Here is a 23,016-nt window from a genome sequence, read left to right as displayed (position 1 = left end):
GATTATAAGGTAGAAGGGTGGTATAGATGGTATAGAAGGGACACGTAATAGGTATGTGTTGTTTGTATGGGTAAGTTATTGCAGATCAACACTGCAGTGCTGCAAGTCCTAAACTACTGCAGTGAACAGTACTTTTGAAAAAAAAGAAAAAGAGTGAAACAACACAAGAAAGAGACGCAAATATCGACTCAATGCCATATCCTTGTTGGAGCTGGGGTCCCCTGCCAGACACTTTGGCAAACAGCAGTATGTTTACGGGGAGTGTACTCTTATAAAACTCTAGCTGGCAAGTGAAACAGCAAAAGAGGACAATGCCTTTCATGATTTACCAGCCCAGCAGGAAAAATATGATTGTTTCATAGCATGCCCAATGACCTAAAGGGAACCACAAATGTGGGAATAGATTGTCCTTGCAGCTGTAGCAATTAGGCCTAGCATCATTTACATGCTGTTTTACATGATATAGGTCACCAATAGGTGTCAATTTAGAAATATGTTTTTAATCCAGTTTTGTGGAAATACCAGAGGCCGTTTGATTGTCAGAATGGATGGAGGCATACCTGCAGCTAAACTGAGCCGATGCACCGCTGTGGTCGGGCTTTTTAAAAGCACTCATGGTAATGGGACAAAGCAAGTGATGCTATCCTTTTTTAAAGCTCCATTTAAGGTTAACAAAAAACCAACAGCAAGCTTGATGCATACAGCCCTGAAGCCTGGCTTTAGAGGGAACATTGAAAGCAGCTCAATAGTGGTAATGAATGTGTGAAAAGCATCTTTTATGTAGGGGGGGGGGGGTACTTTCATACCTCCATTTGCTCTGCACGGACTAAAGGGCTGATTTAATCTAGAAACCGGAATGGATGGTTTCATGAGATTCAGAAACCACCGCAGCGCCTTAGTATTCTTTCCAGGTGGAGCCCGCTTGACAGGGCTTTTATGTGATGGGGCGAGGGGGGGGGGCGTACAAGCTAGGGCGAGGGGGGGCGTACAAGCTAGGGCTCCTTTATTAGAAGACCCAGAGGAATACTCACAAGATACATACAGGGCCCTACCCAGATTTACTTTAAAGCTGACAGGCGAATGGAGCGTGAAGACACAGAAATGATATATAAGATCACACTAAATATGATAAATAAGTGCACTTTGATGTTGGCCCAGGCCTTACATTTGATCTGTGGGGCTTTGATGCTGATTTATGGTCATGTCAGAGTGCAAAAGCAAAGCTGCAACACTAACAATAACTGGCAAGGCAATAAGTGTTGGAACCAGGTTACTTGCGGTCACAGCACTAAACTTCAATATGAGAGGGATGCAGTGTGAAAAGCTTGTGCAGTGCTTGTACATTTCCCTCTACCTTTGGCTGTTGGAACATAACATGACTCATTTGGCAAATGCATCCATTACAGTCAAAAATACAATATATACAGTGTTTCCCCTACCATTGTATTGGAGGGGCGCTGCGCCCCGCCAACGGCGCCCCACGCCCCCCCTGAAATTCAAGGTGTTTAAAAATGTTTTAATAAATTTTCCTTTTTTTAATAATTTTATTATATATATATATATATATATATATATAAACTATATATATATATATATATATACACAGCACCAAATTGCAACTAATCTATATCTACTGCAAACATGTGCTCTTTTATTAAATAAACTAAACGCTTTCATTTTAAGTTGTGAGTTTAGTGTTTGTGACCCAAAGAAACACTGATGCATTAATCAATAACAATAATCCACAGCTCCTCTCTCTGCTCCAGAGGATTTAAAAAATATATCCCAATGCCACCCCCCCCCCGTCAGGCAGCACCCCCCCCAAAGCAGTAAACCTAGGGGAAACACTGATATATATTTATCTAGCGGTTATATGCCTGCAGTGCACCAACCAGTCAAGTGTACATCCATGTGTGTCCAAAATGACTTTGCTTTATCATGTCATTATTAGATATTACGGTGTAAAAATGTGCATATGAATTATTGAGTTAGAGCCAAAAGTGTATTTTTTAGGTTTTTGTAACCTTAGGCAACAAAATTAGATCATAATTAAGTCCAAGTGAACGATTGTGCCAAATCTTTTGAGAGATTTCCTCAAGGCGTTAATGAGATATAGTATTCACGAAAACGGGAGGAAAACCCCCAAAAACAAAATGCCTGCTGTAGCCGTGTCCATTGGCATAAAAAGCAACTAGCACCAGGGCGCACACTTAAAGGTTTGGTCACCACGGCAGATATTTGAACGCATAATTTCGATAGTGCGAGTATGAATTCTACAGAAGCAGATGTTGTAATATTCTTAATGTGGCACCAACATGGACGCACTGAAATGGCAGAAGCACATTAATACAATGGCTCAAAGTGCTAACAGCATGTTCCCCTCATTTCACTCTCATAGATGTTCACTGACTGAAATGTCTTTTAAAATGTCACACTGCTCAAAGTCAGTTTTCTCCAATTGTTCATTTAATAGTCTGAGATCTGAGCTGCCACAGAGTCTTTCTTGCCATTAGCCAAGAGTTGGGTGTCATGATGTGAGGGGTTAAGAAGACATGGTAAAGACGGAGTTAAACCTTTTTTATCAACAATGGTGGAATAATTGAAAGCTTCAGGAGAGATGGGAATAGTGTTCGAGGCAGACTGGCAACTTGCATGACCAATTCACTCAATTCACTCATGTGGATGCACAGGCAAGATCTCCACATCTGATATCTACTGGGCCGTAGGGCTGAATAATAAGTCAGAAAACAGGATATTGCATTCTTGGCTTGAGCAATCCATAAAAAGGCATGAGGCTGATTTTCCACTCAGTCGTGAAGATAATCAAGATTGATTCGTAAAACTGTTATTAGAGTGTGGTATAAAATCCCAGGCAAATTAAATTGCACATAAGAGAAATACTTTATCACAATGAAATGGATTATGTGCTTGTGATTGTGACAGAAAAACCAAAATGAGCCTCAAGCGTGATTCAATAAAAAGAGGGCTTTGCAATTAAATCGTATTTTAATCGCAATTACGATTTTGGCCTGCCACAATTACGAAAACAACATAATCGAAAAAAACGATTATTTTGCTTTGCTAGGTTGTTCAAGGTTCAAGGTTCAAGGTTCTTTATTGTCAATCTGACATAGCTACAGAGTAATTATGCAGTTGAAAATCTTATGTCACAGGCTTCTCCAACAATGCAACATAATAACATAACATAATAACAATAAGAGCAAGAGCAATACAAAAATAATAATAGTTATAAAAATGAAATAAAGTTATGATGTGGAATAGTGCAGTATGAGTCTATATACAAGTTATTGGAATGATATATATATATTAGGTGTTAGATACATACTACTGAGTAGCAGTTGAATGTTTGAAGTCGTTTCAACAGTTCAATTTTTTAACAGTCTCACTGCCCGCGGGAAGAAACTGTCTCTGAATCTTCTTGTCCTTGCCCGGATGCTGCGGTAACGTCTGCCAGACGGCAACAGAAAGAACAGTTTGTGGCTGGGGTGATGGGGGTCTTTGATAATCCGTAGTGATTTCTTCCTGAGCCGCTGGGAGTAAAGGTCCTCCATGGATGGCAGCTCCGTCCTGGTGATGTGCTGTGCAGTTTTCACCACCCTCTGTAAAGCCTTACGATCGAGGTCGGTGCAGCTGCCGTACCAGGCCGTCATGCTGCCAGTGAGGATACTCTCTATCGTGCACCTGTAGAAGTTGCAGAGTATCCTGGAATCCATTTTGAACCTCCTCAACCTGCGGAGGAAGAAGAGCCGCTGTCGAGCTTTCTTGGTGATGGTGGTGGTGTGAAGAGACCATGTCAGGTCCTCAGTGATGTGGACCCCAAGGAACCTGAAGCTTTTGACTCTCTCCACCGTAGTCCCATTGATGGCGATGGGGGCGTGTCCCTCTCCCTGCTGCTTCCTGTAATCCACAATCAGCTCCTTTGTTTTGCTGATGTTGAGATGGAGGTTGTTCTCCTGGCACCAAGATGTCAGGTTTTCGACCTCCTCTCTGTATGCCGTCTCGTCATCGTCTGTGATCTGGCCGATGACGGTCGTGTCATCAGCAAACTTCACGATTGTGAAGTTGTGACAGTGCACTAGAACATACTTGATCTAATTCATTTTAGTCTAATTTATTTATATATGTTTCGTAGCTTGTGGAAGTGCGCTCCAAAATATTTGTTGATCTTGTTCATTGGTATTTATTATTTTGATATTATTTATTTAAATGTATCATTTATTTAATTTATTTTTGTATTTTCAGTTGAATTATACGTTCAGGGTAATCAACAGTTAAAAAGATACTGTTCAAATTATTATTTGTTTTAAAGTTCAATAAATGGATGTTTTCAAAGTCAATGAATAATCGTATTTAATAATCGTGATATCAATTATTGACCAAAATAATCGTGATTATGATTTTTGCCATAATCGAGCAGCCCTACTACCTAGCCAAATGGTTAATTCTGGTGGCAGATTGCAAGCCTCTCAGATGTTCTGTGTTCTTTGGCAAGTACCCAGCATGAAGGCTTATGATGCAATTACCAAACCGTTAAAAAATAAACAATTCAGACAGATTCATTCATTCTAAAAGGTAAATATCTGCAGAGAAAAAAAGATTTTCAAGCCGACTTCAAGGTAAGGTTATGATTGATGTGTTGATTATACATAAATATATTTTCCAACGTAACTATAGATACGCCACATAATAGAAAATGAAGGGCTACAACCAACAATTATCTTAATAATGTTTTAATCTGACAATAACCTTTACCATTTATCTTTGACTATTAAAAAGACATCACCATTTCTCACAGCCCAAGGTGAGATCTGCAAATAGCTCCAAAGACATTTAATGTACCATGATGAACAACAGAGAAAAGCAGTTAAGCTTCCTTTAGGATTGATTATTGAAATAGTTGGTGTTATTTTACTGTCGCACAACAAATCGAATAATCATTAATAATCTCAACTATAGGCAAAGTAAACGCATGCTAAATCCCATTAACAACTGTAAAACTTCTTTACCTCGTGGTTTTGAACTACGACTCGTTAAGAAACATTCATTTTGATATTGCTTGTTGTAAAGCAATAAGAATATTATAGAACAATGTTGTCATGATTCCATTGAAGGTTGCCGATCAATAAGGATATCAAATTATCTCCGAGCTATGCTACAAGATATCTAGCATTTCTTAGAGCAATTCATTAAATGTTTATTAACCTGCACTGGCCTTGCTTATCCATTATCTCATAGACTGGTGGCACAATTATTTATTTTCTGTTTTGCAATTAAAACCGACTCTTAAAAATACAGAATTCAGTCCACATTGCAACTCAATGAATTATGAAACAACGTCCCCATGTCTGACATCCATACACTTTTTGTTGCCTTCCCTATTGCTCCTATACCGACCACCTTTGGCTAATCTGTAACTGAAATGTCGCTGCCTCTGTCTACAGTACATGTCACCTTGCCCCCTCTCAGATGAAGAGTACCGCTCCTGGCTACCCCTTTATTGGTTTGAGTCAGACCAAAACAAATCCGAGGCAGAGTCATTAACGGCCTCACAGTATGATACGCTGTACAGAGCATTACACTGAAGTGATTTCTAGCACTTTAGACAGCCATCCGAAGGTTTTTCATTTCAGTTTCACCTTGTAAATGGTTGGCGCTGCATGCTTCAAAAAAAAAAATGCAGCCAAAGTATACATTCCTCTGTGCACATTCAATATGAAACGCAAACCATTTCCTAGGCGCCAATCTAATGGACGCATTAAAGCAATTATATACACGTTAACATATCTTTCCTTACATGCTCCATCACATGAAGAGAGAGATCATTCATTGTGACATATGGAGCAAAAATGCAGTTACAAATCACCCTTGCATAGAAGATCACTTTCCAGCACTCATCCTTTTAGTATTCCTCCCATGCCTCCTGCTGTGCATAAATACTTAGTTGGCCGTCATATTTAAATTAATAAAAAGGAAAAATCTAAATAAAAGATGGTTGGCATGAAGGTCTGAGGATTATCCTTAGTATATGGAGTTTACCAAATGCACACAAAAAAACATCAAACGTTGTTTTACTGGATTGCAACCTCAAAACAATACATCTCAAAAAAGAAACCAAAAATACTTCATAACCACGAGGCACTACTAAAACCTTTAGGTCAAATATAGTTGTTTTGCGAGATGAATGAGCTATTTAAAAAAAAAAAAAATCCTCAAAGTCAATCGAAAACAGCCATGAACAATGATATTGGAGAAACAGATTGAAATATTCTAACAGTCGGAGACTAAATGTTTCCATGGTTGTAAACCTGACTGACTTGAGGGGGCTTGACAGGATAGAAGTTAAGTATGTGACAAGAAAACAGATGTATTGAAGTCCTATCTGAGCTGTGAGAATAAATGGTCTTATAGTCTGATATACCATATATTGCATAATATTATTAAATGTAAAAAAACAACATGCTTATAGCGCCACGCCCCACCTGAGCAACAGGGTGGTCGTAAAGACTTTGCTCATGTTTAGAACACAACACTAAACCTTTTATCATCAAGGGTAAAGAGCAAAGCACATGCAACTGGTTCATATGTTCTGCTTTCATTTGTATTACGATGTTAAAAACAACCACTCCTAAGTGTATAGTACACGGAGCACAGGCCAGATGTGTGCAATGGTCCTTCAACCATATTTCTTTGAATTATTGTTTATATCTTTAGAGTTAACAATATGAAATGGATGCCCTATGGCAAATAGAATAATAACCATTTCTCTCTCAACGGATTCATATCAACAGGGTCAGCGTGTGAACAGAGAACAGGTTCTGTGAGGTTTTTCTGTGGCAAAATAAAGTACAGGTGAAATCATTAAGAGCCTGCCTGAGCTCCTGAGGGGGTCTTTAAAAGCTTGCGCGCCTCATTTTCCGGGGGCTGTGTGAACCATGGTCCTCTGGAGCTCACAATGATGTCTTTAAAATACAGCTGAGGCAGCTATACCAAAAAGCAAATTGAACACATTTCCATAAGCCGCTTTAAACTGTGACAAAAAAAACATCACATGAATGCTTTCACACAGGCAGATGTTTGAAATGATCTCAAAGCATGTTACCAGGGACATCTCAGTGGCTTTTTTTTGTATCTCATCTCATTTGAACAGACCACATTGGATAAAAAACCTATTCAATCAAACAAGTAGCCATACTGAGATATCTGTGATGACTTGTTGCATTTTTTAAATCTGAACTCAATTGTCATTCTTATGAATGTACTTCTTCATACTATTTAAATAACGCCATTTAAAATCATTTTCAATTAATTACATGATAACCATCTCATGTATTCCAAAGATGTGAGCTATGGCTTAAGACTGCAATAAAAAAAAATTAATCAGATCATAAAGGTGCTAAGAAACAAACTAAATAAACCTTCTGCTATCCGTTGCTGAACCCTGAGGAACACGTATATCCCAAAACCAATTGGTATAACATGTGAACAAGTATGCATGCTGAAAGAAAGAACAATGAGAGCTCACTAAATTTGCACAGGACACTGTCTTGGATGTACTAATAAAAGGAGAGGGATCATGTCAAATGTTTCAGGATCAAATGACTGAACCCCAAAGAAAAGGAGAAACACCATCTAGTCACTTTAAGCTCTAAACGCTCCTCTATTCCTACCTTTATGTTTCCGGCTATGACTCCCAGCACAACTTGAGCCCAATACTGTCGGCTCCTTCCGAGTCGCTGGGCTAAAATAATTACAATATTTAAAGCAGGCAGAATCCCTGAAGCTCGAGAAAGGCTTTCAGGATGGAGAAATGAGCGGCTCCACGGGGGATGAGGAGGCAACACTTGGAAGCCAGTGTGAAGCTGTTTGAGAAAATGCTTTTAACACCTTGCCCAGCACTCAGTTCAACTAATGACCGCCAACTCAAGAATAGAGACCTTTCAAATAAAATGATCCTTTCCACCTACTGTTTGGTATTTTGAGCCATTATTTCAGACACAAGTCATTCGTCATCATAAAATAAAACACCTGTAAGTGCAGTAGGATTCATTTATGTAGTGTGTTATGTGTTCCAATAAAAAAGGCATAATATTTCATTACATCAATCAAAAAAAATGTAAAACTACATTGGGGGGGGGGTTGAGCCCAAAAGCGACGGCTGGCTCTCGGCCAAAGAGGCTGAACAAACCAAACGACAAATGTAAAAAGCTGCAGCCAAAATCTACCAGCATTTGGCTCATGGCATTTTTGGCGGGCAGTCATTTCAAGCCTGTTTGAGCATTTACGAAAGCTTTTCAAACAGTCTGTGTGTTCTAGCTCATCAAGTTCAGCCATATCTGCCTCTGCGATGAGAATACTGTGGCCAAGGTAATACACATTTTCTGTAGTACAAGAACCTAAACCATTGCTCCCAATAATAACACAGCGGGTAAAGCATTCAGCACCCAGAGCTGCACAAAAGGGAAGTAAAGAAGAGGGAACACATGTGCTGACGTGTAACTAACTGTTCAGTGTGTCAGTCAACAAGCTCTGTAACACCCATGGGTATTGGGTATCACAACAGAATGCAGAAGAAATGAAGAATGTCAGAGCACCTGTTTTGAGTGTGATATTATTAGTGTTGAAAACAAATGAAAAGGAAACTATTAAAATGCTTCCTCTCCTAATCATTCATAAGAAGAAAAAGAAAATAGGATACAACATTCAGTTTGGCATACTAGATATACAAAACATTGTAATTTAGTCCATACCTGTGCCTGTGCTCGTCATGTGCCCCTTGTCCATGAATGACCACCTGTCCAGAGGCGTGCTTTCCCTCTTTGGGCGAGTCAATATGAGGGATGAGCACATCCTCCAAACCCAAGTCGAAGCGCTTGTGCTTGGAGTTGTCCGGTAAGAAGAAGAAGGCCCCGAAGCACAAGGTGATGAAGGCACTGAGAATGAGGAGGAGGATGAACTTCTCGGAGAGCCTCAGCGTGGCCCTGTGATGCGGGAAAGAGGAGGCTCCCGGAGACAGAGTGGGTATCCTGCGGCCCGACAGAGGCAGGAGAGCTGGTGTCGTCATGGTTCAACTGTTGACTTGATCTTAGCTTGGGGAGGGGTTAGGGGGGCAGGGCAAGGTGGGTTTACAAGTGCCACAGGTGTTGTTGTAGCAGCATGCACGAGCTGGATGACTTTATTATCTCATCCCGGTAATAATAAGTCCAGAAACCAAAAAGGGCAGAGGTCCGTCAGTGAAGGAGTGACAGGTCCAAGGGAAAAGGGTCATGACGATTCTGAAAAAAAGAACATTACAGGCACAAAATTAGCATTGCAGAGTTGGTTAGTAAACATTAAGTCATAGAAACCAATATACTGAGTAGTTACCAGACACTCGACACCATTTTAGAGAAATCTGATCTGTTCCTTCCTTCATCTTAACCACACTGCCTTAACACATTCAGGATTCTGTCAGAATAGCTGATTCCCTTTTTATGCTTCCCTATAGTTGTTATTTATCCACCTTCACGGCATCATGCCCCTTATAACCACCAGTATCATCTCTCCAGGCAATCTCTGACGTTGTCCTGTTGAGCCTTTCAACGCTAAGTCACAAGCAAACATTTGGTGACAAATCATGAATAGGTTTTTTATTCAGCGATAGCTTAAAGTATATAAATACACAATCTACTCACATTATGTTGTGAACTTATTAGCATGTCTTCTGAAACAACACCAGATTATCTCTCACACATTCAGATACACTAAATCCTTTGTCCATGAGAAAAATGACAAACATATTATCCAGGGGCTTAAGGTATCAAGGGATGCGATATCTATGAGACCATCACAAACAACTGCCTTCACTTAAACTGCGCATACTGCCATCTCTGCCAGGACACATTGCAGAATGAGCCCCCAGCTTTCTATGTTGCTGTTTTATTGCATTGCAGCGCCATATAGCTTGCTATCAGACATAGATCGTGATAAAATTACAAAGAATGACAGAGATGAAGAGCAACATCGCAAATCCTCTTGCTATCCGTACACACCGGAGACGACTGGAATCATAATTCCTATTTGTGTGGCAGCGAGAAGGGCAAGACATGCAAGCTAAATACACTGCATGCATGTGCTGTATTATATCTAAACTCAAATTCATCCAGCAAATACCCATGTGGGTGTATTTTCGAAAAGGCGCAGGCTGCCTTTACTCCCCCTGGTCCCCCATGACCGTATATGCAGAAATAGACAGCAACTGCTTTAATTGCTAATATGAAGGATGGATGAATGGATAGATAGATGGAAATAAAGCCCCTTTAAACACCAACATAAGGGGTCGTAGTTATGCCCAAATGATCGAGGCAGATGACGTTCAAATAGATGGAGCCTTTTTCCTCCTTATCCAGGTAGTTTTCCATCGGGTCTGTATAGAGCACCACACAGAATACCAAGTTCATCCTCACAGTGCCAGTCTGTGTGAGGTGATTAGCCGATACTAAAATAAATGCTACATAGCTAACAAGCGGCTAACTCAGTCAGCTAACGGTGGCTAACAGAAAACACGCACAGCGGGGAATAAACTGACAGGCAACATGAGGGAAAAATCATGCATACTAATAAAAGTATTCCGCCATATGTGCTTGGACTCGCTGACATTTTAACTAACCTGTGAAATATTTATTTATAGCCCGCATATAGCTATTGGGCTATGTTGCTAATGCTAGCTAGCTGGTAATCAACTGACAGTCTCTTGTGTAGCTGCTGCATCACCACCTTTCTCATTTGCTCGGTGAAAAAGAGGATTCCCGGTCCGTCTTTTGGAAGAATAAGTCCCTGTTTGCAGGTGTCCTCAAATCCACATTCGTCCTCGTCGTGGTAAAGCCTGCTCCAGTTTGAACAGTCGGTTTAGAGCCACATAGCGGTACACAGCTCCGGGGACACCGAGAGGATGTTGATGAGTAGCCGCTCTGTGGGACTGCAGCGACGGACTGAGCTGCTGCCCTGAGATCCAGCATCAACTACTCAGCCTGCACAGTTAGGCACCGTCTGACAATGTCCTTAGGCAGAGTTTATGTTTATTATGATTTTAAACATGTCAACGTTAAAAAAACAAGTCACACACCCCCAACACATTCAGGATTCTGTCAGGATAGCTGATTCCCTTTTTATGCTTTCCTTTAGTTGTCATTTTTCCACCTTCACGGCATCATGCCCCTTATAACCACCAGTATCATCTCTCCAGGCAATCTCTGACATTGTCCTGTTGAGCCTTTCAATGTTAAGTTACAGGCAAACATTTGGTTACAAATCATGAATAGGTTTTTATCAAGGGAAAGGTTAAAGAGTGTAATACACAATCTACTCACATTATATTGTGAATTTATTAGCATTTCTTCTGAAACAACACCAGATTATCTCTCACACATTCAGATACAAAACACTAAATCCTTTGTCCATGAGAAAAATTACAAAAATATTATCCAGGGGCTTAAGGTATGAAGAAATGCGATATGAGACCATCACAAACAACTTCACACACACCCAACATGTAGTGCTTCCCCTTAAATCAGTGATTTGCATATATTAAATTGAATTTATGGACCTCAGAATAATCATTTAATGTATATTAAAATGATCATCAAGTCAGATTTTGTATTTTTAATGTGTGCATGATTTGCATCCATTGTAAATAATTAACTCCATCGTGTAGACTATATGCTAGATTACATTGTATTAAAACAAGAGGAGCTTGATTGGGCTTTTTTGTTTGCTTCTCAATAACAATGTTAAGGATTTAACTTTTTTTTTCTGTTGTTGTTTTTTGGAATGCAGCGATTGTTCTTCGTGTTATACAATGTATGTATGCTAAAGACTGTATTTTATGAAGTTAAAATTGTAGATAGAAACATTACGGAATGCATTGAAAATGTTTCTTAAAATAAAAAAAGTTGGTGTTTGATGTTGTTAGTGAAACACTTAGCAAGAACAAAACAGGACAGCTAAAAATAGAGGTCTGTTTATAATTGTAAGGCAATCAAGCATATCTCAGCATCACACTTGTAGAGATTTTTGTATGGAACAACTGATAACAAGACATCTTCCTGTTCTGTCCTTACCTTCTGAGATCTACAAGGAATACTAACTACTAACTAACTACAACTAAACACAAGATTATGCACCCTGTCTATGAGATGCAATTTGTTTAGCCAGGGTGAAATTATATTTTATTCGTTGGTTAAACAGGTAGTGTCCTTGAGCCTTTTAATATAAAACAGATTTTTGCGCATGAAAACACAAATTATATAATAAAGTATAAACATAAGGAAAAAAAAGCACTATTCAAAGCACATTCACACACAATAGACAATTGAGTCTATTTACTTGTCATGTTGTATGGTGTCCTTTGTGGCTCTTACAGGGTTATTTTGATGTTATCAGGTGTATCTCAGCCGAGGGCTCGCATTCTTCAAATTCACAACATAAAACATATGTTATAATAGGTGCTATAAAGATGTTTGTGTCAACTAAGTAGCTTGCTTTTCAATGACAAGATCAAATTGCATTGTGAGAAATGTAGGCTCCAGTCTTTTCCGTGCTTAACCACCATAGGGACTTAAAGTCAAATTATCCCTGCTCCTGCAATAATTATTATTTAGGATTTATTGAGTCACCTAATTTGATGGATATGTAATACAAAACCATTTCTGTTAACCCTTAAGTTAAAATGTAAGGATAAAGATAACAACAAATTCAAGATGTTGGCTCATTTGCCTTCATTTGTCATGGGACAGTGTAGACATGGGGGTTGATGACAGAGGGGTGATGACATGCAGCAAAGGTCCTGAGGCTGGAATCAAACATTGACGTTGCAGATATATTGCATGAGCTGCAGGCACTCAAGAATCCTACAATTTTAAACCAGAATAAGCATACGTGTAAAAGTCAAAACTGTGTCCTGTGATGTTTTTTTTATGTGTTTTAGAGACATACGTTGAGGTCAATGTTGTGCTTTGGCAGTTACGTGCAGCAGTGCACTTATCTATTCATGACACGGCCTGGATATAGGGCTATACATAAACGGTTGCCGCACAAAATTGAAAAATCTTATCAAATGCACTCTCCTTTATCAAATGCAGCCCGAGCTGTGTTGCCAGGAAGGACACCGTTTATCATATCAGTCTCCGACAGAGTATGCAGAGAACTTTCTTCGGCTTTGGCACTGACAGCGAGTGCTTCGTCTTCTCTATCAGAAGAAAGACACCGCTAAATATGAGACACTTTTCTTTCAGGAGTGTTTCTTCAATTCTCAGAGCAGTTTTCCCTTCGCCCCGGCCAAAAACACTCTCTCAGGTTAAAGCTTGCTCGGCTTTCTCTGCAAGTGAAGGCTGTAATTTGTTAGAAACCTCAGAGATGACACTTCTCCTCCTGCTGAATAGATGGCTTTCCTGTGGGTGATTTAGGTGAGGGCCACAAACCTGGCTGAACCACAAAGTCTGAAGACAAGCCAGTGACAAAGGTGACCAGAATTTGTTCCACTGTGGTGAGCTTTAAAACACTGAAATGCAGCCTTCTGCACCGAGTGAACGATGTGGAACACAAGGCAACCACGTAAACATACAACCCACCATTTCAACATAAGTACGTATTATACAGAGATGAAGGATTGAAAGCATGAAAAGCTTTGCAAGTCTTGGGCAAGGTTAAGTGGGTGTGTATGAAAGAAAGAAAATACTGTGATACATTCTTAACAGTTTTCACAGTGAGTATTTCTTTGGTAGAAAAAAATGGTGAAAAATTAATTATCAAGAGTAGCTGGGACACTGTTTCTGGTGTTGCTGTTGCATTTTTCAGTAAAACATCTCAAGGGATGGATGGATTGCCATGAATTTCAACAGACACATTAATGGATGAATGTATGCATTATTCCTATTGACACCTTTGAAGGCACCCATGGTGTACCCAGGAAGATTCATAAAGACCTTGGTGGTCCTCTGATATTTCATCTAGCTTTCTTCTTTTAAATGAGAATGTATTTATTATTCTTTCAATCAAAATGTGTCATCACTTCTCTCATCCAATTTACATGAGTAGTAGCTGGAGTCTGCTTCAATCTAAGTAGGCTATGTATTAACATGCGAGAGAGCAGAGTGAAAAATAGAATCACTTTTCACTCTGAAATAGTTTTCCCAACAATATGATGTATTAGCTTAAAAGTTTAATTTGTCCAGTACTTTGGTTTATAACATAATACCTACAGGTATAATGGCATTACCATCAACTAACAAACATCAACCTGCTTACACTGTTAGCTTGTGAACTTAGTAAACAATAAACGTTAGCTTCTGAAGTTTGCATGCTGAGGTTAGCATTTAGCTCAAATCATTGCTGTGCCCACGGACCAGCAGCTCCATAACAGGCTAGTGAACTTCTTTTCATATCCAGTTACTTTCAATCTCAGGCTTGCCTCCCACTTTTTGACAACTTACATTTGTTAAGAATCGTAATTGAAATTGGTTGCACTGCACTCTTTTAAGAAATGCTTCACTTGCATGCATATTAAGGAAGATTACATCGGTAAATTCATACAAATAAAAAAAACTTTAACTCTTACCAATGAACCCTTGTGCAATCACATGAGCCAGCTAACGCTAAATCACAATGCGACACATAACAGCTAAGTAGATCGTTTTGGCTATTTTTTAATAGCTTAGTATTGTATGCACCTTGAAAATGTTAAACTTTTAATATGAATATCTTTTGTATAGGTTTACATACAGGATGTTGTAGGGGCTTCTTGCTCCATCACTCTTTCAGTATAGAGGTCCTTGGCCTCTGGTTTAGATCTTTATTTCATCCTCATAAACACATAGATAGATATCTCCCTGAGTATATGTCTTTGCCAAAGGAGGATTGTATTTCTCATCAATTTGTCTTTCACTGTGAACGCTCCATATTGAAGTAGAGCTTAGCAGGCTGTTAGTCTGCACCGTGACACTGTCAGCCCACATACCAAAGTGAGCTTTTCTCTGACAGGTAATCTATCCATGTATAAAGTTCAGTCATAAAGACAGTCCCGGTGTTTTGCTGAGTGTGGAAACAGCCGGCCGCTGAGTCAATCAGCTGGTCCTTGAGCTGCCTCCCTCTCAGCAGCAACAACAGGAGCACAGGGACGTCTGATTTACAGGACACCCCTCAGTGAGTGAATTAGAGGCAGTGCTGCGGCGTGCAGCGTCGTAATGACTGTGAAGTCCTCCCGTCGTATAGGCATCATGGCTGTGAGTCACCCTCCATGCTCAGCGACGAGGGCCGGTTTGGGTTTGACGCCAGGGCCACTGTGGGTGCAAGGAGACACATAAAACACCCCAAAAGAGCTGAGCAGACAGAAAAAAGATGACAGTTTCCAAATCACAGCCAAGTTGCAGAGAAGCAGGGTGTGTGGTTAGAGGGGGTGTGTGTGTCCTTTGCTTCAATGCATCTTTGATTATCATTGTCAGAGCGATGGATTGCTGGCCTGGGAAGGATTTATCGTGCATTTCACACCCACAAAGAACAATGCTGCAGAGACACACACTCATTCTTTACCCCTTTGTGGAAAGAAGGAAGACTCAGCAGAAAACAAAACAAAAGGGACTTGGACTTGGCATGACTTGAGATGCTGTGTTTCATCTGGGAAACACAACCAAAAGCTGCCTCTCCTGCTGCTGCTTCAGACAGGATGAAACAGTGAATTATGACATGAATGGCGGGCTGCAGCAGAGGGAAGCTGCCTGTCAGTGAAGGGCAAGGTCAACTGCAACCTCTGGCTCTGGTGGACAGCAGTGTGTGTCCGTAGAGGAAACGTGTGTGTGTGAAGTGTCAATCCCACGCTCTAGCAGCGATAACTGCTGAGAAGGGGCTCTATGACACACTCTTGATTTTCAACATTCAAGTTAATGGTGCGACGCAGCGCCTTCCCATTCAGCCAAGACCATGGTCATGAGCCCCGAGGCAGCGTGGCATGATGGGTAGAAAAACACAGCTGCATCCACAAGGCTATGTAAAGAACACTTTATGGATACCTTCCTATATACATTTTTAATAAAGGATGGTATTGGTCTCGTTATCAAGGGGAAACTGATCCACAGAAACCTCCAATCTGAATTATTACCATTTTTGGTTTGAATGAAGGTTTTTTAATTCGTATCCCCAATTCACTCAATGAATCCTATTATGATATGTCTCCATTAAGTTACATGGAAGTTGATATTATCTTTTCATTCGATTTTTGGACATCACATCTCACGTTTGTGGGCCTTAGCTATTGCATTGAATGGAAAAAAGAGCCAGCCAGCTAACCAATCAGAGCAGACTGGGCTCTGGTTTCAGACAGAGGGTGAAAAGAGGTGCTGCAGCACAGGCAGTATGAGAAAAATAAAGAGCTTTTTGAACATTAAAGCATGGAGACATGTCACAGTCGAGACACTACATACAAATATGGACATTTCAAAGGTTACACAAGGTGAGTAATTGATATACACATGGCCATTTTGAGAGTGAAGTATTCCTTTAAACTTCTCTAAGGCAATCTGCGAAAATGAGATGAGACACCCAAAAGTGCCATGAAACATTTTCAACCTGAAATCAGAAAAGGAGGAAAAATAAGTAAAGATTGAGGATAAGCAACCAAATCAAGCTTTAATCAAGAGTGTGAACAAAACTAAACAGAAAAGCACAGACACAAAACAATGAGCAGTGAAATTAATTCAGACAGCTCTGACACTGCTGCCATACATACCAACGTTTATTATAATGTACGCTGAATTTGCCAATTTATATTTTTTAATATAAGGGAAACAGTGTGATGAATCAGAAGAGATACAACTATATTAAAATGACAGGACAGTGACTGATTGAATGTTAAGGATGTATGTTAAAGCATTATTTCAAAAAGTCACTGCTCATGGCATTGTTTTGTTAAATAACGTCATGAATCCTTTGCTATGATTCAACATAAAAATCCTCTCATAACAGTATACCTTGAATCTGTTTTTTTACATATCCTCCTTTGATTTACAGCATTTATCGATAAGTGGTTTTTGTTTCTTCACCACCAACAACTTCCTTATAACAACATCAGTATTGATTGTGTTTTTCAGTCCCATTAAACCAGATCAGGTCTGTTGTTGTTTACTGATTCTGCTGCGGGTGTGATCTATCATTCCTGTTGACTTCTATTGGAAAACGATACATATCCATTTGAAAACACATCCTCACCCACAATATCACCTTTCAATATCTTCACAAAATAGAGGACCCGTGTGAGATAAGGTTATCACGCTGGCAGTGATGTATGGCTCTATTGGCTGATAAAGGGGGAATGACAAATTACACTTGATCTCATTAGGCCGAGTAACTTTCTCTTAACTTTTAAACTAATTAAAACTCACATATATTTTTGAGGATATCCGGCATTGATGCAGCGAGTGGTTAATTAACTTTGTATCATATCTGCTTAAAAATGAAAAGTAAAGTAGATATTTTTTAACTTCAATTAAAATATCCTCATTGCTAAAGTATTACTGTATGTTAGCTTTCTTGCCCTCTATTTGATTTAATAATAATAGTTATCCTGGACAGTACATTTTTTCAGTAAAGACAGAATAATACAAGTGCAATGATTAATTGAGTTTTGATTACTTGACATGCAACTTTTTGATATTCAATGAATCGGAGACTTTTTATGCAAAAAAGGCAACAACAAAAACAGTGTTCAGCCTCTTCTACATTGAGTTTTCCTGCTTTTCACAGTTATTTATAATACCAAAAATAAATATGGGTTAAGAACTGGCTTAAAAATACATTTTAAAGAAATCACCTTGGAGTGATATGGAAAATATTTCACTTTTTTCTGACATTTTACAGAACAAATTATTCTACACATCAATCAATCCATTTGTTTCTTTGTCAATGGTTTTAATGTTGCTATTCAAACAAAGTCCATTGACTTACATTCATCAGTCAATGAGTCTTCATCATTAAAGCTTTTAAGTAACAATAAAAATACTCTTTATTAAACTTCAACTTCTCTATCACTTATCCTTTAAAAAAAGGACGAATAAAAGTCACACCTCAGCTCACGGAGTGACTTTAAGGTCCTTGTTCTACCTGCACTATAGGTAACCCATTTACCTTCAGACACTTTCATAACGTTTATGTCAAAGTGAAATGTCACCCTCACAATTTATAGCCATGACCGAGGTGAAGGTTGTCCCTGAGGCTGTATTTAACTCGCTGCACTTTATTCTTCAGGAGCTACATGTTGTGGTGTTCTCTTTCTAAAGGTACAAGTACATTTAAAATGTCATGAAAGTCATGGCACTGATTTCATGAAGCTTTTTTTTGTTGTTTTTTTTAAATAGTGGATGTGAAATAAATTAAATATTGATTGATCTTTACTTCTTTAGTTCTGCAGATAATATAAGTAAATGCTACTAATTTAAAAGAGACATACATATGTTTTAAATACGTAAGAGAAAAACGTAATACCATTTTCAAACTATAAATACCAGTTATAGAAAGAACAAGGAATACAAATAACTAAAAACAAGGTCTAACAAATATTTGCACCACTTGTATACACTGTCATATTTAATGTACTACCTTAAAGGTAGGGTAGGTAAGTTTGAGAAACCGGCTCGAGATACACTTTTTTTTATATTCCATGGAATGCTCTTAACATCCCGATAGCAATGAATATCTTAAGTGCTTTGACAAAAAATCCATAACAAAATGTCATCTGTGGAAGCCGTAATACTGTAAAAAGTACGACCAATAATTTTAGCCGGCCCGGCTAAAATGACTGGATGGCCTACCTGCCTGTCAGCCTTCCATCTATGCACAAACTTATCTCGTGCCCTCATTGGTCATGTGCGCGTTCGTGTGTGTTGGAGGAGGGGCTCTGTAAGGAAGTGGCAGATTTTCTCCGGTTGTGTATTTTCAAATTCTAGCGATCTCGAGCTGGTTTCTCAAATGTACCTACCCTACCTTTAAGAGAAGGATATAATATAACAGCTTATGGCTATTTAGATTATTCTAAGACTATTTACATTTCCCTCCAACTACTTTTTTACGACAAACTTTACGATAACTAAATACTAATAAGAATAAAACTTTATTTATATAGCACTTTTCATAAAGCAAATGCAGCTCAAAGTGTTTTCAATTCATATCAAACCTTTATTTAACCAGCAGAATCCCATTGAGAGCATCGATCTCTTTTTCAAAGGAGACCTGCAGCTTTACAAAATGACAAGTTAAAAATAAACAACAAGAAATTCCCCTCAGATTATTTGTTAAGAACTTTAAAGGTACATTCAGCGAAATATAACATTTGATCAGGTTGATGAACACAAGGAGGTAAGATGTATGATAATAACAAATACAATACAAATAAATAAATAATGGTTTCTCTCAGACAGATAAGACACAAGACAACTGAGTCGATGCAACAATATAAAATATAAAACAGAAAGAAAAAGAAAAAGATTAAGACCTATAAAATAAATAAAACAATATAAAGTTAGGTAAATAATAAAGACTAAAAGAACATTTAAAGTGGGGGGTTGCTAATAAAAATCTAAAAAGATGAATAAATTAAATCAATATATTTGATTTTTAGTTTAAGTTCCCTAAAATTCCTATTGCTATTTTCTATGTCCCATGGCTTGTCATTTGACCTTTTGATAGTTTTAAAGGTTTGATTCAAGACGTTTAATTACAATTGAGGGGCTTACTGTTAGATTAATGAATTCAGTGCCTGTTTGAGACTTTTTAAGCATCAGCATGAACCCTGTTTGACCTAGAAAAGAAAATAGACAGTGAACTTAACACAGCAGTAGCTCCAGAAAGAACCTTCACTGGCTTTTACCAACTGCATTACTTTCCAGTGGGAGCTGGTTAGGCTCCATTTAGAGCTCAGTAAGTATATTACTGTCATGACTGTGGCCTTGACTCTTTGTCCATAATCAGGTTACACAGTGTTCAACCTGGACGACCTGCAGTCTCTCAGCCTGTTGAGCACATGAAGCTTATTCTGAAGACACAAACACTGCTATTGTTCTGAGTTTAACCGCATTGCATTGTGGACGCAGTAAAAGAGTATCAACAGAGTTTGTCGTTGCTTTTGGTGACCTTTTTTACTTTGAGCTAGTGGGGATTGCTTCATTTGTTACGTAACTTTCTGCTCCAGAAACAAGAATATGTGACGCCCATGAATTATTTACAACAAGCTAATTTAACAAATCAAGATGAATTATTCAAAACTCGACACACAGGGATTCTCCAACAGGGATTTCTGTATCAGGATGTTCATACTCTTAGAGCTCTCTTTCCCAGAGTGCATTTCGGGTGTCCTTCAATGTACAGTCTGTGTGTGTGTGTGTGTGTGTGTGTGTGTGTGTGTGTGTGTGTGTGTGTGTGTGTGTGTGTGTGTGTGTGTATCTTGACAATGATAAAGCCAGTGCTGCTCTCTTGCAGCTTACAGATAAAGTCTCTATGATGTCAGCTGCTGTCACAACACTGGATCTGAGGAGACATGATGCAGATACCTGCATCTCTGCTCAGATTTCTCTTCAGATGCATTGTGTCCTTGTCTTTAGTTTTTATATTCAAGCTATTTTTTTTTACATTTAATAATGAGTAGATGACCGCACCGAGTTCTTTTTCTGCAAAAATTACAACAACCTTTGTTGGTTTTACAAAGAGTATCGGCCAATATCCTTGCTTCATGTATTGTTTTTGGGTTTTCGTTTAAATTCTATTTTTAAAAGGGCAGTATGAACAAGGACTTTTTGTAAAAATACAGCTTTTTTTAATATGTAAATCGTCTAACTGTGAATTTATGTGAAATGCTGTTTTGCATGTGATAACACACAAGTGCATACTGTATGTATATTTTTGTAAATAAATATTCCCATATATTCACAGAAGCAGAGACAGTGCAAAGTGAAAAACAAAGTGCAAATAAACAAAATAATGTATTAAATTAAAGGTTATGAATAAGGTGCATAACCCAATGTAAACAATTACAGACAATCACGGAAAAAGGTAGTATTATGCTTTTACTACATTATTCTTTTAACCTTCCTTTTGGTTGCCTGTTTGGACAATGAAAGCCACATTTCCATCTTTCATGCATCTTAACTTTCTGTATCTCTCTCTGGCAGCGACGTGCAGTCAGGGGAGGCAGGGGAGGCAGAGCCTCACCTGTCATACTCCAATGTAACGGAAAAACAACTAAAGAAAAACTAAATAGTAATAATAATAAAATGTCTCCACTGATCTGTGTTGTAAGTGTGATTTCTGTATGATTCCAATCGCTTTTTATAGTCAAAATTAGCAAATTTGCCGAGCTCCGCTACGGGAGCGATGAAAAGTGAGGCAGGGACGTGCTCTGCCTCTCGTAAGCCCACAGTAACTTGCTGGAGCACGGGCACTAATTTAGCGCGGGCACTTATTTTGTGAGCGCGCTCAAGCCAGTTACTGTGGGGTGAGGTGAGGCACAGATGAGATCTGCCTCACCTCAGAATGCATCACCCCACAGAAACTGTCTGGAAAGCGGGCCCTAAGCGCATGCCTGTTCCCATCTCACTGTAGGTCACCAATGTAATGTTTGTAGATCCCTTTATTACATTTATCCTCGCCATCCATAGTCTCTAAATAACTTATTTCACTTGTATATGATATTTAGGCTCGCTGGTCTCATCATACAACGGCAATGAAAAAGCACCAAGGGAGGCAGCCATAACCTCTGCCGCACTGAAGGGGGCGCACGTGAGCCCACAGGTTATTGTTGCTACTGTAATTCTACGCAGAGACGGTAGACGTAACAACAAACTAGACTTTTGAAACTACAGGAAGATAAGGAGGACTTTTACAAAAAAGTAATAGAGATTGTTGTCCAGAAGGATAGCATGGACTTCATCTTCAAGTCAAGGTAAGACCACATTTGTAATGAAAATGGGATCTTACTTAGAAAGAACAATCCAATATTTAGATTTTGGGTATCCTTTTGTTGAACGGTCTGTTTAAAATGAATCGAAGCATCAGACTAAAAAAAGCTTTTGAAAATAACCGAATATTTCGATTAAGGTCAAAATATAATATTTGTAAATCTGACTCAGTGAGTCAGTGCCTCACCAGCCATGAACCTCACCGCACGTCACTGCTCTCTGGATACGTGTAACAAGCTAACCATGAAAACATAAGAAACACAAAATATAAAAGATGAAACAAAAGAAAATATGTCAGTGAAAGAACATTGTATCATGATCCCCGGTTCTGTCTATTACAAGGAACATTAGTCCAGAGCTCAATGGCGGGTGAAGGAGGTTTATGAGATGTTCCCTCTGGGGTTTGCAGCCATCGTGAGCCTCCTGACATATGCAGTCGATTGTTCAGTGTGTGCGCGCGCGAGTTCCTTCTGAATTGACTTCCCTGAAAGAAGGGAGAGTGAAGGAAGTGGGAAATCTATAATAAAGGCAGTTTTCGAGCCACTCCATCATCTTTCACCCACACCTGCCCTCATGTAATAAAAGTGTGTGTGTGTCCGCAGTGACCTCCAAATGGAACAACTACTGTGTGTTATTAGGCAGTGCCACCGCTGCTCTGTGATGGGTTTTAGTGGAACAGGCCACCGTTCATCAAACATTCATATTAAGTGTCGATCTTGAGGCACTTAAGACATTTTTCATGATAATGCAGAATTCATCAGCAGCCTCTTAGATCCGCACTGCTCCAGTAAAGACGGCGTTAAAGAACGCAGATTATGAATGATTTGTAAGAACAAGCAGGGAAATGTTAACGTCACAGACAGAGGGACAAGGGTTGTTAAATAAAACAGTAGCTCTCTGCTGCCACCTGGTGCCTGGGAGAGGGACTACCACACTCAATGATCTTTAAAAAGATTCCCATATGTTGAAATATGCAGTCACTGAATAATTGAATGTTATATACGATTCTTCCAACAGGACAAATGTT

At 39.0% G+C, this 23,016-nt stretch overlaps 1 protein-coding gene across 1 annotated transcript in view; it reads right to left on the bottom strand.

Annotated features, from left to right (window-relative positions):
* man1a2 (mannosidase, alpha, class 1A, member 2) overlaps positions 1-10,988 on the bottom strand; it is a 126,247-nt gene extending 115,259 nt beyond the window's left edge. Inside the window, exons 1-2 of the mRNA XM_034147406.1 lie at positions 10,774-10,988; positions 8,769-9,293 (exon numbers count right to left, since the gene is read on the bottom strand). Of these exons, the coding sequence (XP_034003297.1) occupies positions 8,769-9,082 (314 nt within the window). The 5' untranslated portion in view covers positions 9,083-9,293; positions 10,774-10,988. The remainder of the gene's footprint in view (positions 1-8,768; positions 9,294-10,773) is intronic.
* Between the last annotated feature and the right edge of the window lie 12,028 nt (positions 10,989-23,016).

This window comes from Trematomus bernacchii, unplaced genomic scaffold (genome assembly GCF_902827165.1).
Source record: "Trematomus bernacchii unplaced genomic scaffold, fTreBer1.1, whole genome shotgun sequence".
NCBI lineage: Eukaryota > Metazoa > Chordata > Actinopteri > Perciformes > Nototheniidae > Trematomus > Trematomus bernacchii.
Note: the sequence above shows the minus strand (reverse complement) of the source record. Positions and strands in the feature narration are given on the sequence as shown.